General features: G+C 35.5%; 2 protein-coding genes across 2 annotated transcripts in view; one reads left to right on the forward strand and one right to left on the reverse strand.

Moving 5' to 3' along the window:
• The first annotated feature begins 6,007 nt into the window (after nt 1–6,007).
• Nucleotides 6,008–18,561, forward strand: part of LOC135108262 (uncharacterized) — a 61,114-nt gene continuing 48,560 nt past the window's right edge. The window contains exon 1 of the mRNA XM_064019009.1: nt 6,008–6,523. The gene's annotated coding sequence lies outside the window, so the exon portion shown is untranslated. The remainder of the gene's footprint in view (nt 6,524–18,561) is intronic.
• LOC135108259 (uncharacterized) lies at nt 6,830–13,510 on the reverse strand. The gene is made up of 6 exons (XM_064019007.1): nt 11,366–13,510; nt 11,202–11,257; nt 10,792–10,833; nt 9,860–9,956; nt 9,533–9,693; nt 6,830–9,334 (listed from the first exon to the last, which is right to left on the reverse strand). Exons 1-3 carry the CDS (start codon nt 11,811–11,813, stop codon nt 10,828–10,830), a joined length of 510 nt encoding a protein of 169 aa, XP_063875077.1. The 5' UTR covers nt 11,814–13,510; the 3' UTR covers nt 6,830–9,334; nt 9,533–9,693; nt 9,860–9,956; nt 10,792–10,827.

An 18,561-nucleotide genomic window follows, 5' to 3' on the forward strand; every position in this document is an offset into this window, starting at 1 on the left:
CTGGCATCCTTTATGGTTTCCCCAAAATTCACAAAACAGGTAATTCCATTAGGACCATTTTCAGCACCATCAATACATTTAATTATAAATTAGCTAAATATTTTGTTCTCATATTGTAACCATTAATGTTATATAGATTTACTTAAAAAAAAAAAATTCTTATGACTTTGTTAAATCAATAAACAAATTAGTTCATAATACCGTCATGGCTAGTTTTGATGTTAAGTCATTATTCACTAATATCCCCCCTGGATGAAACTATTCAAATTATTTGTAATGAACTTTTAAGACCATGACACTTACTTTAACTATACTAAAAACGATTCATTAACCTATCAGACCCGACAATTAACGACTCCCCTTTCTTGTTTGATAATGAATTATATGTCCAAGTTGATGGTGAGGCTATGGGTTCTTGTCTTGGCCCTACTCTTGGCAATGCTATCTTATGTCACCATGAAACTAATTGGTTAAATGAATGACCTAGTGAGTTTAAACCTATGTTTTACAGAAGATACGTTGAGGACACCTCTCAATACATTCTTAAATTTCTTAGTTATCTGAATTCACATATGACAGAGAAAACAATGGTTTTATCGCATTTTTGGATGCAATGGTAACTTGTAATAGTAATGAATTACATACAACAGTTTACCGCATACCAACTTTCACTGGCTTGGGGATTAATTATCTATTTTTTCTTTATTCCTCAATTGTTTAAAATTAATGCTATTAAAACTTTTATACCGTTGCTACAGTTTATCCTCTAATTGGTACGTTTAATCATGAGGTTAACTTTCTAAGGACGTTTTTTTCATAATAATGGAATTCTGTTAAGTATCATTCCGTTAAGTATCACTATTTACAGCTTTTTAGAAAGCAAATTTGATTGACTTCCTTCTAATGACACTCAGACGACACCGAAGAAATATATAAAATTTCCTTACTATGGCCACCTTAGCTATACTATTAGAGAAAGAAACTCAGTACCATAATTAAAACACAGTATCCTGACACCAAGTTCATTTTCATCTTCATCAATAATCTTACTATTGATTCTTTCTTTAAATTCAAAGACATTATTCCTACTGGACTCATCTCCGTCATCATTTCTGTTCGAGTTGCAAGATTCCGTATACTGGAGAAACCAAGAGGAATCTAATATATAAAATCAGTGAACATAAAGGCAATTTGATACGTACACAGAAACAATTAGACCATTCCTCATTCTAAGCAATAAGAACACATTCACATGCACTTAATCGTTCCTTTACTGAGAAAGACTTCAAAATATTACACAAAGCTGACGCACATACAGTCATTAAAATATTAAAAGCTATTTACATTATACACTCAAAACCTGAATTAAACAACCAATTATCATCATCCCATCTAATACATTTTATGAACTCTGCTCGGAGCTTTGAGTTCCTGGTTAAACACTTTAAACACTTTATTATAGCCTTAGATATAAAAATACATGGATTTCTGTACAAAAATAGTATAGTAAGCAAAGCTTTAGTTAGCAACAAATCTAAATCCTACGCCGCCACCCTTTGTCAGTCCTCACCTCCCCCCCACCAGCAGGAGCACAGCAGGTGTGGTATGCTACACTATACCATTATATTTTCAACTTGTTTTTGCCTAACTCAGTGCCTATCAGTATGCTTTACCATATATCTTTATTGTCTATACATTGTTTTTTTTTTCTTTTTTTTTTTTCCTATACCAGTGTTTTCTCATCCTATATGTCTCTGTTTTGGTTTACGCATGTTCCTGTACCTCTTATGGGTTAGTGTCTTTTTTTCTTTTTCTATGTTGTATAATTATGTACTTTGGGTTACTTTATTAATATAATCTATGTCTGTTAGCCTGAAGATGCCTTCTGAGGTGAAACACTGCGCAAGTAATAAGTGAAAAAGAAACTCCGGTGCATCCTTGTTTACCTCTTCTGTAACTAGAAATTTAGTTTATCTATATCTATCTATCTATCTATCTATCTATCTATCTATCTATCTATCTCTATATATATATATATATATATATATATATATATATATATATATATATATATATATATATATATATATATATATATATATATATATATATATATATATATATATATATATATATATATATATATATATATATTAGATAAAGTAAATTTCGAGTTTCAGAAGAGATAAGCAAGGATGCACCGGAGTTTCTTTTTTCATTTATTACTTGCGCAGTGTTCCACCTCAGAAGGCATCTTCAGGCTAACAAATATAGATTATATTAATAAACTAATCTATCATAGTATTCATATGTATAAGTCCATTTTCTTTTCATAATTATTATTGTTATTATTGTTGTTATTTTATTATTATTATTATTATTATTATTATTATTATTATTATTATTATTATTATTGTTGTTGTTTATATATAAGATGATTTTATAATGTTATCTCTAGACTCTCTTCCCGCGCGTTCCCGCTGTTGTTTCTCAGAGTCGTCTAGTGCCGCCAGATGGAGGGAAATTTCCGTTTTATGGAAACTTAAGTCTCACCAGGGAAATTCAAAATATACCAAAATCTAGGGATATTTTGACCCCTACGGACGCAGTCCCCACTCTTGTCCCTCTCCCATCCTCTTCACTCGTCATCCCGCACAAGTTTTTTTTATTATTTTTTATTCATTGTTTCCCTTCCCCCTCAATTGCATTTCAACCCACGTGTGAGGCCTCCCTCGATCACTGTATCCTTCCCTTACTGTTCACTCCTTCCCTCATCCCCAAACGGTGTCACGACTTGTATGAGACCTGTATATCGTCCCTCCCCTTCCCTCCCTCGTCCCTGCTAGATAGATGAATCTACGAGACCGAGATGGGTATTCAACCTGGCCGCTTCCTACCAATGTTACCAAATTTAGCATAGTTTTATGCTTTTAGCATAAAGTTTCTTGGCATCGTCTGTTTTGCGAAGCTGCTTTTCATTTAATATTTGAATTTTATTCAGTAGGCTATCTGGGTTATATCAATTAAGCCTGTTTCCATTAAAGCATGTTAAGTAGCATCCATTGTTGTTTTAATATATCTTTCGGTTTATTATGTTAAGCTAATAATGAGTCAGCATAATTTTAGCATAATTTACTATTACATTCAGCATATTTTGGGTAGTTAGCATATTTTCACAGCACGTCTAGCACATTTTCGTTCTGACGATTTGGTAACACTGCTTCTTACCAGTACCAGTATGAATCTCCCTCAGTCTGTCACACGCTGTTATGTAGTTAATTTTTCGTTGCTCGTCTGGAAGTCTCTCGGGGATTTTTGTTACTGACACACAGTACAGCCATGTCTAGTCTTGCAGCCAAGCGAAAACGACATCCGTATACGCAGAAATACACAAAAAAATGGGAAAGTGACCCGTTGTTTAATAGTTGGTTGACAAGAAGCGACAAGGACCCTCTGCATTTTTACTGTAAATTGTGTAATTCTGACGGAAAGGAGGGAAAATCTGGAATAGAAAACTATGCTGCTGGAGCAAAAGTTAAGATAGTTGAAAGTGCAAAACATACAGTTAGTATATTTGACAGTTGAAAGTGCAAAACATAGTTAGTATATTTAACAGCTGAGTTTCAGGAAGTCATTCCACGCTGTACACTATGTTCGAGACCTCTCTGGCACGGCTAGCGCCACTTCGGTTGCTAGCAAACAGGGGCCTGGGGGGCTGGCATTCCAGTCCCAAGGATGTTCTATATATCTGTCGTACGGTCCCTCATTGACTACGCAGCCCCTATTTTAATACAATTTAGTGCCACCCAGCTCCTCCCCTGGAGCTTGTTCAGAATGAAACCATGAGAATAATTTTGGGATGCCCCAGGGCTGCTCGGATTGAGGTCCTCAAGAGCTGAACTGCACCTGCCGAGTATTGTGTAGGATACAGGAAATTATTTACCGTACTGTTGGTCGGATGCTATGCACAGGCTCCGACCCTCACTGACCCCCCTGTATCATGATCCTTGGACTTCCACAACTCCATACCTCAGGAAGATCTTGGGAGTTCTTACAAGTGTAGGTATAGCCGAGGCCTGTATTAACGTTGTTATGTCACCGCTCCAACCCGTTTGGAACCCTCACCGTGTCAGTGTTGATATTCACTCACTGCATCAGCCTAAGAGGGACTGGCCCCCTCATGTGCTGCAAAACACATTCATGACTAAATTGTCCAAGTACCTCCACGTTCAGGCTATTCATGTTTATTGTGATGGATCAGTCAATGGCAGCAGGTCCGGATGTAGGCTGTTCATCCGCGACTACATTTCTGCCAATCACCACACTGACACTGAGGTTTCCAGGCGGCTCCTTGCACACATGTTTTCCACTAGGGCAGAACTGTATGCTGTTCTGGAGGCGCTCCATATTGTGGCGCCTCTCCATAAGGATGTATTCTTTGTTGATAGGTTGTACTGTATGGTCTCCAGTCTACCTCCCCCATGGACTGTGATCTAGTTAATAAATGTCTTGATATCATCCACGCACGCCCTAGAAGGTGCTGGTGCCATGGTCCACTTCATCTACCTTCTCATGTGGGTATCCCGCTTAATGAAGAGGCAGACCGCCTTGCTCAATGTGCCCTCCAGGATGACACAGTGGACCCTGGCGCTGAATACACTCTGGGCTATGTTAAGAGTAGCATTAAGGACTTTGTACATAGTAGCATTATTGATTAGTCGGAGACTTGTTGCCATAGGGACAGTGGCAGTAGTCTTCACTATGTATGTGTCTCCCAGAGCTGTGCTTACACCTATGGGAGACACACTGCATCACACAGCAGAGTGGCAATGAGGCTCAGATTAGGCTATAAATACTTTTGGGAAGTCGGTGCTTCTGGTGTATGCTGTGTGCTGTGTGCTGCACCAAGAGGACACACTCTGCATCATTATGTCACAATGTCCTGTCATTGCTAAATTTAGGCTGCAAGGTCAACATGACTTCTATACCCTCATTGACCATTTCTTAGACCCAGCCATTCTCAGGGATATACTCAAGGAATATCCTACATTTGCTCCCAGACTGTAGGATATTTATACAATAAGGTGTGCAATATCTGTATTTATTTATTTATTTATTTATATTCTTGTAATGTATACTATCAATTTTTACATTTTTGATACTCTATCCTTAAGTCTTTACCCAGGGGGTGGGTGGCAAGGTCCGTCCTCCTTCTTTGTTGTATTTCATTATTAATGCAACAATAAATGTATCAGTCAATCAGGTATGCTGAAAAACAAATGAAAGAAGCAGAAATACAGTTGGCTGCAGTAGTGAGCGAGCTAAATCTTGCTTTTCTATCTGCGGATAAACTTGTTCCCGCTATTCAAGTGATATGTCCAGACTCAGATGTAGCAGAGAAACTGAAGTGTCGTAAAACAAAATATGCAGTCATCGCGAAGACTCCTTGTTCGAAAGGAGTGTGACGAATTATTAGTACATCTTAGAGAAAATTGTTTCTCTGATAGTGGATGTCAACAGACTGGGGCTGCATAAAACCTCTTGTAGTTGTTGTACAAGTTGCCATTCAGGAAAGCATTAAGGATTCATTTTTAACTTTGAGTAGATACGTGTGGTATCTACTGCTGTGTTCAACGTTTTTCTGCTGTGACTTCTGGGGTTACTGTTGTACCCATGGCTACTTGCTCCCGGCACGCTACCACATGCATCGTCATCTCGGGCCGCCCTGTGACACCCTCTAGCTCCATATCAGGTTTCATGTTGAGTGGTTATGGGTTTCGTAACCTGTTATTCTACAATTTGGATCGTCCTACATGCCTTCCTGTGGACTAATCAGCCAACCTGATCAAGCTTTGTCTTCCAGTTGCTTTTCTGGTCCAGCCGTGTGTACGCCATTTTCCCCAGCCATCAGCTTCTCCAGCTCTCATCTAAGTATCTGGTGTTTCTTTTATTTGTTGTAAGTCATTTTTTTTTTTCTAATATTTTTGCCGTTTCCTGCCTTGCTGTTTTGAGGGCAAATTCCTGCTTTCTTGTGCTCTGATTGCCCGCGGCACCTCACTGTGCTCTGTGATTGGCTGCTACGAGTTGTGCCGCCATCTCCATTTTGCTGTTTCCTGCTTGCCTATTGTGTTTAATTGCATCTTTCCATCTTAGCAGGTGTTACACAGATAACCACGTCAACACACTTATATAAACACGTACACCCACATGCTTGTGTGTAGTGTTTTTATACACTACAAATTTTTCTTGTCCTTCTAATTTTTCCCAGGGGTTGTATATTTTCCTTGTGCATTTTTATTTACATTGGACTGTTTTACAGTTACCGGTGTGTCGCTTTTGGGCTGTCTGGTGTGTGCTGTGTGTTTCTGGTGTGAATAGTGTCAACCCTGGACCTGATGATCCCTTGGCAGTGCCTTCTGCATGTGCCCTGTGCCTAACTTGCTGACAGCTGCTGCAACAACTCATTACTCGTGCAAGCCTGCACTGCACACCACTTCTACAAGCCCAAGCCTACATCTGCACAGTTGAGTTATGTCAAGAACTATCATTATTTTTGTGGCTGTTAACCTAAGCTGTTGTACCCATTGTTGCATATATATATATATATATATATATATATATATATATATATATATATATATATATATATATATATATATATATATATATATATATATATATATATATATATATATATATATATATATATATTGATACACACACAAACTTATAAATACTTAATTTTTTTCAGCCATGCATTTCACTTTTTGTGGCACATTATTACTCATTACTGTTGACATTATTCCATTATATTTATTTTTTTTTGTACATATCTCATCTGTATATTTTCATGTGTACTTTTTTTTTATTTTGATAAAATGGTTCTGAGAAGTGGTAACACTTAAATCTCTAGTTCTTTTACCATGTCTTCTAATGCTAGCTCTGCTTCTCATCTTTCTACTTCTACTGCCCTTGCTGCTGCCACTATGGCCACCACACTTGGCTTTCTTGGCTTGTGTTTGCACTTCTTACCCAGCAAACACATTTACATGGTCACTATGTGATCACCTCATTGCACCATCGTTGCAGTAACATTACATTTTTATGTGAAATCACTGTAGATCTGTAGAAATAACTAGAAATAACATGGAAATAACATAGAAGTGTACTTGGAAAAAGTAACTTCCTAACCACTTACATAGCACTTTTAACTAATGTTATTGTGATGATAATGAAAAGTCTACATTCAAAGAAGTTGTTAACATGGAGAAATTTATTCTAACAGAAATAATATATACCCAGTAAAACATATATTAACAAATAGAAAGAGTGCATAATCAGAGAGTTCACAAATAGCCCATACTAACAAAAAAATCAACAAAATTAGTACATTTCAAGAATGGCATGAATATATATGAACAAAAATAACATATTCCAGGAAGGGTATAAAATATATGTTAACAAAAATAGTACTTGACAAGTAAGTCATAAATTGGTATATATTAACAAAAATAGTACATTTCAGGGGCATTGAGATGTAATAACAAAAACTGTACATTTCAGGAAGGCCATATAGTATATTAACAAAGATAATACATTTCACATGAGCCATAAATATATACCCACAAAAATAGTACATTCCTTGTAAGCCATAATTATATAACAAAAATTCCAGCTTTTATATAACTAACATTTTCTGCATAATGATATTCATCCAGTAAGAACAAACACCTTACACCTTGGGGTTAAGTAAAGCATATCGGTATTGAAAATTAAAGACCAACATTGAAAATTCATGCAGTTCAGATAAATTAATATCAGTCATCCCTTTCCTTAACTGTGGAGCAAATTCTCATTTGCATGTCCAACACTTTCTAAAACACTGTTCCATAATTAGACAACAATAAAATAATTACAATTGTCAAAAATTCAGGGACATCATTAGTTATAAAATAAAAAAGTATGTGAATATAAAGATTTGACATTACTATGTGCTTTATTATTTTTTTCTTATTCTTTACTTTTGAACTATGGTTGTGAGTCACAGATATTCAGAATAAATGTAATAATGTATTTTGTTACTGTCTAATTATGCAAGTGTTTCAGGAAGTGTTAGACATGCAAATGAGAGTTTGCTCAATTGTTTAGGAAAGGGATGACTGGTGTTGTTATTACTGAACTTTACCTTCCTGCTGCAGATATATCCTTTATCAAATGCCACTAATTGATAGCCACATTTTGAAAAAGTAGGGACACTAGGTAAGGCACAGGCAAAACAAAAACGTTCAGGAAAGAACATCTTCTTTAACTTAGAGAGAGAGAGAGAGAGAGAGAGAGAGAGAGAGAGAGAGTCTTCTAGTGCATGGTAATGAAAGAAAAATGTGTAGGCCTCTTCTGGTAGTAGTATAGAAATAAATTAAAATAAAAAAAAATATATAATAAACTTAAAAAAAGAAAATAAATTTCACTTAGTACATGAGAAGAGAATAATCAGTGACACTTTTTATGGTGTCAGGGAGAATTAGCACCGGCTTCCTTGCTCACCCCCATTTACCACATTGAGAGAGAGAGAGAGAACAGGTAGGAAATGATGGTCATGTGGGAGACAGAGTTGGAAGAATGAGGACAGGAGTGTGCAGGTGGAATACCTCATACTGTAGGGGGCTCCTGGGGCACTGTATACCTTGGCATCTGTCCTTATTTCAACTGTGGCTAGTCATTAGAATCTGATGACTCTTGTACTAAACACTTGTGTCTCATAGACCTCTTAGGCTCAGGTTCACGTGGAAAGAAACTTATGATGTTAGGTTGAGAAAGTAGACATTTTTAGGAATCAAAAGTTATTGCAAAGCTTATGAAAATTAGGAATGTTTTTATAGGGGTTTTAAGAGATGTTTAAGAAACATTTTTACCCTATCAATAATAGTGCACAGTTTTCAAGACATGGACTGGGAATAGGGAAGAGCAGTCAAGAATGTGTGCAGTGGAAATGAGTGACCTGAGAGGAGCATGTGGAGTGATAGATGATAGGGCAAGACTATTGAGAGTGTGCATATGATGGAGTATGGGTGCATTTACAAGTGGAATGAAAAGCAGAATGGCGAAGGGGATGAGATGCACATTGAGGTGCTGCTTTAATACCAAATGCATATTCTTTATTACTTGAAAATTAAAAGTGATAAAGTTGTGGGAATATCAAAACAGAGCACATTAAATTCACTGCTCACCTTGTACTTTGGAGCACCTTTTCTTTTAGGTGCATGCTTTAGGGCCTCTCAAATTTCACATTCCACTTCAGATAATTTTGCCTTGGTGAAGTTTCTTAAGCATGCTCCTTTAGGAAGAAAAAAAACAAAACATATGAATGTTAGCAACATTTAATTTGTTTTAATGTCAACCACAGCAAAATATTTTCTTACTAAAGATATTGCTTTGAGTTAGCAACATTTCATTTCTTTTAACGTCAACCACAGCAAAATATTTTCTTACTAAAGATATTGCTTTGAGTTAATGTAAATAAACAATTCCTTACATGTACGGATGACAACTTTGCAGATAGGAAGATCAGTAAATGCTAGCTTTCCTTCCCTTTAAGCTGTATGATGACCACACACCATTGCTCCCAAGCTTTTTAAAAATCCTATGAACTGTGCCTCCAAGGTTGTGCCCTCCTAAAGATGACAAATACAGTGTCTGCAATAAATAAGAAGAGCATCATGAATACCTTAAAATATACTTTTCTTCAGCATAAAGAAAAAATAATCTGACAACTATACTCAAAGTATCCAGAACTGTCTGCAATAAATAATTGAAGCACCAAAATACAGTTTCACATCTAAGATCATACAACTTTTGTTACCAATTTCCTTTTGAATGTTTCATCAGCCAATTTAGTGCACAGGTCATCCAGCTCCTCTAAACTGCATACTGGAGCTGGCAACACATCTTCCACATCACTGGGAAGCACATAAACAAAATTATAGGAGAAACATATAATCTGCTGAGAAACATCAAGATAGCATTCTCTTATATTGATGAAGATATATAAAAAAACTGATAACGATAATACGTCCAAGATTGAAGTATGTAGCATTAGTGTGGTTGCCAAGTTTGAAAAAGGATACAAGAAAGTTAGAAAGAATTCAGAGCTGCAACTAAAATCCCTGCAAGCTTAAGAGAGTATAGTTATGAGGAAAGATTGAAGAGATTGGGTCTGACTACACTAGAAAAAAGGAGGGAAAGAGGTGATTTGATAGCAATATGTAGAATACTGGAAGGAATGGAAAAGTTGGACAGAGAAGATCTCTTGATACCAGATATGAGAGACACAAGAGGGCATGAAAGGACATTGAAAAGGAGTGTTTGCAGAAGAGACATCAAGAAACATAGCTTCCCACACAGAAGTATAACAGTGTGGAATGAACTTAAGGATGAGGCTGTGTGTGCAAAGACAATTCATAAATTTAAAGAAAATCTAGATAAAAGTCGATATGGAGATGGGACAGCACGAGCCTAGTGTGGCTCATGTCCTGTATTTCACAACTAGGCAAATTCCCTCCTGACCCTATTGCACAAGCTACAGATTGCTGTAGGTTTACCATCAGCCACTGATTCTCTTCCAGTGTTTTGAGGCAAGCCAACACAGTAGCTCTGTACCCTGTATGTGGTAGAAGGATTACCAGTCTTACAGTAATGTTTTTGAAAGCAGAAGTGCTACAGTATATTCAGAATTGAGCATAATTTTCTTTGTGACAAACATTGAATAAGTACATGATAGAAAGCATTCTTTACCTGCAGCCTCTGCCTCTGGCACAGCTACATGTCCTTTTAGACCTGAAGATGAAGTGAAAAGATTAATTATATATGAGTATATTGTGTACCTTTATTGTGTAAACCTCTTATATTTGTAACCAGATCCAAATTAATGCATAATTTGATTACATAACACTACAGTAAAAAAAAAAAAAACCTAAATTTCTTGTTTAAAGGAAAATTTGTACAAAAATATCACTTCCTTGATCAGTGGGCCAACCAATTATACTCTGAAATATCAATCATTGTAGATCAATTGTTAAATCTTTATAAAAAATCTGTAGAGATAGACGTGGTTAGTTTTAATTATCGGTCTTTGAAGTCCATGTATCAAAGTTTCATAACATAATTTTATGAACAAAAGCACAATATTTGTGCACTTGACTTACCTTTTGTTCAGTAGGCGTTTTCTCCTTTAACCTTTGTGGGACCTTTGGAGTGGATACTGCAAATGAGTAAATATATTTCATGCAGATGAGGTGACTGGAAATATATCACAGTGTAATCATAAAGAGATGAATCTAATTTTATATATCATACTGTTTTAAAATACCTGACATGTAGTTCTTTATTCTGTCATGTTTGATGACATATTTTTTGTTAATGGTGCAGTGGAGAGCTGTCTCTGGGAGATGCATCAAATCTTTCTGTAAGGAAAGTGTTGATAGCATTGATGAAGGTGAACAACTTATATTTAGACAATGATGAAAATTTTCACCAAGACCAAAATACATAAAAACACTATTGTGAAGAGCTGTGGTATTGCATGAGGATGCTTGGGAGTGGCAGAGAAGTATGTGAAGGTGGTGAAGGACATGTACAAACCAGGAAGAAGTGGAGACAGAGTTAGAGAGGTGGAGATATGCACTGGAGAGAAGGGGATTGAAAGTGAGCAGGACCAAGACTGAGTACATGTGTCTCAACAGAGGTGATGGGGAGACAATAAGGCTACAAGGTTTGCAAATGAAAAAGGTTGATGAATTTAGATATTTGGGGTCCATGGTACAGAGTAATGGAGACTGTGGTAGGGAGATAAAGAAGAGAGTGCAAGCGGGATGGAATGGGTGGAGGAAGACGGCAGCAGTGATATGTGATAGAAAGGTTTCCTTGAGAACAAAGAAAAAGATTTATAAAACAGTAGTGAGACCTGCCATGCTGTATGGTATGGAAAAACAGTACCACTAACAAAAAAGCTGGAAGCAGAGTTGGAAGTAGCGGAATTGAAGATGTTACGATTTGCTCTTGGAGTGACGAGGATGGATAAAATCAGAAATTATTACATCAGAGGAACAACACACATACGTCGGTTTGGGGACAATGCAAGGGAGGCTAGGCTGAGATGGTTTGGACATGTCAGGAGGAGTGACGAGGGATATGTGGGGAGAAGGATGCTGGACATGGATCTACCTGGCAGGAGGAAGAGAGGGAGACCAAAGAGAAGGTTTATGGATGCTGTGAAGGGAGACATGCAAGTGGTGGGCATGACAGAGGAAGGCGCAGAAGATCGAGCGCATTGGAGAACAGTGATCTGCTGTGGTGACCCCTAAATGGGAGCAGCCAAAAGAAGAAGAAGACTAACTATTGTAAATATTTGGAGTGAAAAATCTTTGATGGATAGTTGTTGGCTTGGTCTGACTGCTTAAGCTAGAAGGTGCAACTGGAAAGATGATCAAAAAAGACTTTTATATGATGGTTCTGAACTCATGAAACTGTAAAAAGAGACTACCAGATAATACATACTAACAAAGAAAGTTTTTTGCAGTTAAAAATCAGTTATCCTTACCATTTACTTCACTGTGCTAAGGAGATTGTGGCAACACAGCCACATTTGGTGTAGGATGCAGCTACAGACTACCCTCATCTTCATCTTTATATATTTGTTTACAAGCATGTAAGTCATTATAGACTTTATAAATGAACACCATAAATAATTATAACCAAACTCAATTATAAACTAACCATTCAGTAAAAGTTTCCATAGGTTACTATTACAAACCATACAATATAATTATGTAAAAGTAATGACATGTCATACCATCAGCCTATTCATCCTCTGAAAAGCCAAATTTTGCAGGCTTTTTGGTAGTTTTGCATTTGAGACCTTCAAATTGTTTCTATGTTTGATGTATCCTCTGCCCTCTTAGCCCATCCAAGAGCCTTGGTATATATTGGTATGAGTTTCTACGAAAAAATTTTGATGTCAGTATATATTTTTTACTGGCCATTACATATATGTTATGACTTGGATATTCGTTCATTATGTACAACTGTCATACCTGCAAATGAAAATATTCGATTTCATATAAACATCATTTTTCCTTATCAGGCATTTCTTCCTTCTTAACCTTGACTGAAGCACCCAGGAGGCCAGTAACAATACACACCCTGAAGTTGCATGGTCAGCAGATTGTCAATGCACATACAAAAACAAGAATTTTACTTTAAAAAAATTACTTACTACTTAATTGTCATACTGGTATTTCTTATGAGACAGAGTTCTGACAGTTATTTACTCCCTAAACCTAAGACCATGCACCATCAGCATCATTTTAGGAAAAACTCGCATTTTCTTTCTTCATTATCCATGACTTATGAACACCCTCAACAGCTTTCTCATGCAGAAACTTCACAACCATAAATGACATCTGTTATGAAATATTAAAATTGAGTGATATGAAATTTACATAATCACAGTTAAATTGGGCCAATATTTAGCAAACACCACATTTTAAGTGTATTATCAGTAAAGTTGGTAGGATATATATATATATATATATATATATATATATATATATATATATATATATATATATATATATATATATATATATATATATATATATATATATATATATATATATATATATATATCAGGCATAGATCAGCAGCTACATTCTCCTTCTGTGCCACAATATGCATCTTTCCAGCAAAATTATGACAGTTTCTATGATTATTATGCATAAATGCAAAATATTTCATATTTCCTGAAGATTAGGTAGGCATCATTCGTTCCTGCCTTTAAATCTCAGTATGTAAGCTACGCTTACTAGTGGGGTCGCCCACTTGCTGCATGCATCCCTTCAATGCCGTTTCCTTTATGCCCTATACAGGCAGAATCATATCTGCCTTCCACTCAGTCGCTTGCCTTCTCCTGTAGAGTAATGTTTGCACACCTTTGCTGTTCTTATTTTTTTATGTGTTTTTCTTTAGTTCTAGCTCATTTACATTTATACATCTTTTTTTTTCCCCTTTCACTAATGAATAGTGAATATTCAAAGACCTTTTCAAAACTAACATGAAGAAAAGAGACAGATTTTTAAAAAATGGCAGACCAACACCAGAACTTAAGGACCTAAAACAGAAAGGGACAAAAAATTATTAGAACATTTCAAACTGCTTGGTACAGTAGGAAAGAGTGGTTGTGTGGCTGCACTACTACAAAAAGGCTCTTTTGTTTCCCATGTTTGCTATTTTCTGTATCTAGTGGAAGTGTATATGTAAAAGAAGGATATTGTGATTTGAATAATTTGCCCAGTGCTTTAAGTAAGACATCAGCTGCACATTATGAAAGCCAAATATAACTGAAAACATGTGGAACTACAAGAGTTGACTTGCTCTTAGATAAACAGAAGTCTGGCAGCATTGAAATTCACAATAAAAAGCTTAAAGAGAACAGATATTTATTAAAAAAATTTATTTGTGCTACTTGTTTTCTAATTAAACAAGAACTTGTTTTTTACGGTGATAATGAACAAAAGTCATCATTAAATCATAGAAACTATGTTGAGTTGCTGAACTATATTGCAAAATTTGATGAAAAATTGGCACAACATTTACAGAATTCATCGGTTTTTTCTGGCCTTTCTAATAAGATACAAAATTATTTGATTTAAGCAGTAGGGATGATTGTAGAAAATAGTATCAAAGAAGAAATTGCACTAGCCTCATTCATTACTATAGAAATGGATGAAACAACAGACATTTCATGTACAGCACAGTGCTCTACAGTATTGAGGTACATATTAGATTCTGATATCAAAGAAGTATTTATAGGATTTGACATTCTGAAAGACAAGAACTGTTGGAGTACAACAAAGTACATATTTAAAAATTTGGATAAGTGTTGAGAAACTTGTAGCTCAGATTTACGATGGGGCAATGGTGATGGTATCCCTTTTAAATGGTGTTCAAGTCAAAAGTAAGAGAAAAGGCACCAGCAGCTTTATTTACCCACTGCTATGCTCATAAATTAAATCTTGTTCTATCTCAGTCTGCAAAATTCATACCTTAATGTACAAGCTTTTTCAAGACCAGTGAGGCACTAACCTCTTTCTTCCATCACTCTACAAAACGAATGCAATTTCTTGATGAGATAGTGAGAAAATGCATTCCAAAGGCAGCACCAATGAGATGGAGTTTAAATTCAAAACTAATCCAGACAATTTTACAATAGGTACCATGTTGACCTTTGCAAGCTATTCAACAGTATGAACTAATCCTGTCTTGTGGGATCCAGATACTTTAGTGAGAAGCAGTGGATTTTATGAGTGACTAACAAAAGACTCAACATACTATTTTCTGGTGGTTTATAATGAAATCTTCATTAAAACTGACACTTTTCAATGTTTTACAAACCAGTATGATAGATATTCCATACTGCATTGAGAGGATTAATGGAACAATAAATTTACTAGAGAATCTGCACAAAAATTTTGAGGAATTTTACGTAAAGTTTGAAGAATATTGCTGAGAAAAAAAAACTTATCTGAGTCAAAATCTCGTACAAGTTCAGTTAAAGAAGAAAGAATGAGACTATTTGGTGTAATTTTGGATGACATACTGAAGAACATGAAGGCAAGATTTGCTGATTTCAAAAACTTAAAGTTCATTAGTTCATAAAAACAAGTCTCAAAATCTTGCTTGTCAAGTTGATTCAGATGCATTTGAAAGTTTAGAAAAGAACTACGGAAACTTTTTTGACATCATGAGCGGATTTAGCTGGAATTTATAATGCACAGGTGCTTCAAGATAAGTCTGCTACTAATTTGCTTGATTTTATATTTGAAAACGAACTGACTCAAACATTCCCAGAAGCTGTGAAGTTACTGCAATTAATTTTGACAATTCCTGCAACAACTGTTTCTGTGGAGAGGTTGTTTTCTGCTTTGAAAAGAATTAAGAGCTACACAAGAAATAGAATGACAAATCAAAGACTTTCATCACTTGCTTTAATTAATATCCATTGAAAAGGAAAGACATCAAAATGGAGCAAAACCCCACTTTTAATTTCTATGAAAAAGTGACACATTTTTTTTGCTACAAAGAAAGAGAGAAGAATGGATTTCCTGTACAAATAGGCTAATATAATAAGTTATTTTTTCAATATTTCTATCCTTTTATATACTGCTAGGGCACATATGAGTATAACTTATACATATTTTTTATATCATTTATTATGTCCCTAGCGTGTGCTCCTCTGTATTTAATAGGTTCAAGCCTGGCTACTTAATGTTTCTGTGAGTACTGGATTTATATTTAGGGGCAAGGGAATGCCTCAGTTATTCTGTCTTAGGCTACCTAGTTTCTTGCTACCTGCCTCTGTGTTACCGTGAGAGTGCTTTTGAATAATTATTTACTTTTTTTTTTTTTTTTTTTTTTTTTTTTTTTTTTGATAAGCTATGTTGCACACATATCTGGGATGATTATTTGATAGGCTATTTATTTTTTGCTACCTGCTTTTGTAGTATCTGAGGCTGAGGGTTCTTTGGGTGATTATTAATGGAACTTGATTTTTTGCTGAGCTAGCTGAGATGATTATCTGATAGGCTATTCATTTCTTGCTACCTGCTTCTGTAGTATCTGAGGCTGAGGGTTCTTTCCATGATTATTAACAGAACTTTTGATTTTTTGCTGAGCTATGTTGCACCCATAGCTGGGATGATTATTTGATAGGCTACCTATTTTGCTTCCTGCTTCTGTATTGTCTGAGGGTTCTTTGTGTAATTAACTTCTTTTTTTGCTGAACTATGTTGCACCCATACCTGGGATGAATATTTGATAGGCTACTTTTTCTGCTGCCTGCCTCTGTGTTATCTGAGAGTACTTTGGGTGATTTTTTATTGAACTTTTGTATTTTCCTGAGCTATGTTGCACCCATAGCTGTGATGATTATTTGATAACCAGGTGAACATTTTTTTTTTTTTCTTCGACAGTGTTATATATTTTCATAGTCCTGTATTCCTGGGAGGGATTCTTGTTTTGATTTATTTACTTGTGTTAAGTACATAGTGTTATTTTTGCTCTTGTGTTGGCTACATGGTAATGTGGTGCTGAGAAACTGAATGTTCACCTGAGCTCACCTATGCTGAGTTACCTGAGATTATTTTGATTGCTATTAACCTTGATGTTATTGAGGATTTTGCACATATATTTTTCCTAAGGTTTGCTTTAGGGTGCATGCACTTTATTATTTTCTAGGTTTTGGTTGCCTTTTCTGGAACTGTTTTGGAGGTTCTTGGTGCATGTGTTTGGGGTCAGAAACACCCAGGTCTTCCACTCCTAGTAAATATATATATATATATATATATATATATATATATATATATATATATATATATATATATATATATATATATATATATATATATATATATATATATATATATATATATATATATATATATATATATATATATATATATATATATATATATATATTTTCCCTTTATGCTTCCATTTGTGTTACTGTATTTGTATTTATTTGCTTACTGTCTTTCGAAGAGACCTGGGGTGTAAGTACACCTGTTTAGCAGCTGTTTTTCCCACGTAGGGGTGACACAGGCAGAGCGAGAGATTGAACCTGTGTCAAGCAGGTTCCCCAGGCCTCCCCAACAATACTGACAAATTCTTTGATGACATTTTACTATGTAATGGTCACAAGCTGCCTGCCCTGAGTAATTACCGATGGCATGTATTTGATTATATATATATATATATATATATATATATATATATATATATATATATATATATATATATATATATATATATATATATATATATATATATATATATATATATATATATATATATATACACGAAATGTGTCAGAAAAGTTCCAGGATATATATATATATATATATATATATATATATATATATATATATATATATATATATATATATATATATATATATATATATATATATATATATATATTATATATACACACACACACACACACACACACACGAGATGTGTCAGAAAAGTTCCAGGGCTGGTGTCACAAAAGATTGATTTCGAATCCAAACTACAAGTTTTCCTCTTTGAGGTAATCCCCCTGGAGTCTAATGCACTTTCCCATCCTTCTCTGTTACACTTGCATGAACTTCTGGAAGGATTCTTTCAGGATCCTCTGCAGCTCCATCATCACGGCCTTTTTGATGTCATCTACTTCTTCGAAACAGATCTCCTTGATGACTGCCTTGGGCTTGGGGAAGAGGAAAAAATCACATGGAGCCAGGTCGGGTGAGTAGGGAGGTTGCTCCGGCATGGCGATGTTCTTTTCAGCCAGGAACTGTCAGATGCTCAGGGCATTGTGAGCAGGCATGTTGTCATGGTGAAGCAGCCACGAGTTGTCCTGCCACAAGTCTCACAAGTTCTTGCACACTGAACAAAGTATCTCTTTGTAGACTTGCTGGTTGATCGTCTGGCCCTTTGGCAAGAACTCACAATGGACAATGCCCTTCA

The sequence above is a fragment of the Scylla paramamosain genome, chromosome 17, assembly GCF_035594125.1.
Source record: "Scylla paramamosain isolate STU-SP2022 chromosome 17, ASM3559412v1, whole genome shotgun sequence".
Lineage (NCBI taxonomy): Eukaryota > Metazoa > Arthropoda > Malacostraca > Decapoda > Portunidae > Scylla > Scylla paramamosain.

Coding starts and splice junctions, on each gene's coding strand:
- LOC135108259 (XM_064019007.1), bottom strand. CDS start 11,813: ATGGACCCCAAATATCTAAATTCATCAACCTTTTTCATTTGCAAACCT. Junction 11,258..11,365: donor AATAAAGAACTACATGTCAG/GTATTTTAAAAC, acceptor ACTCATTTGCAG/TATCCACTCCAAAGGTCCCA.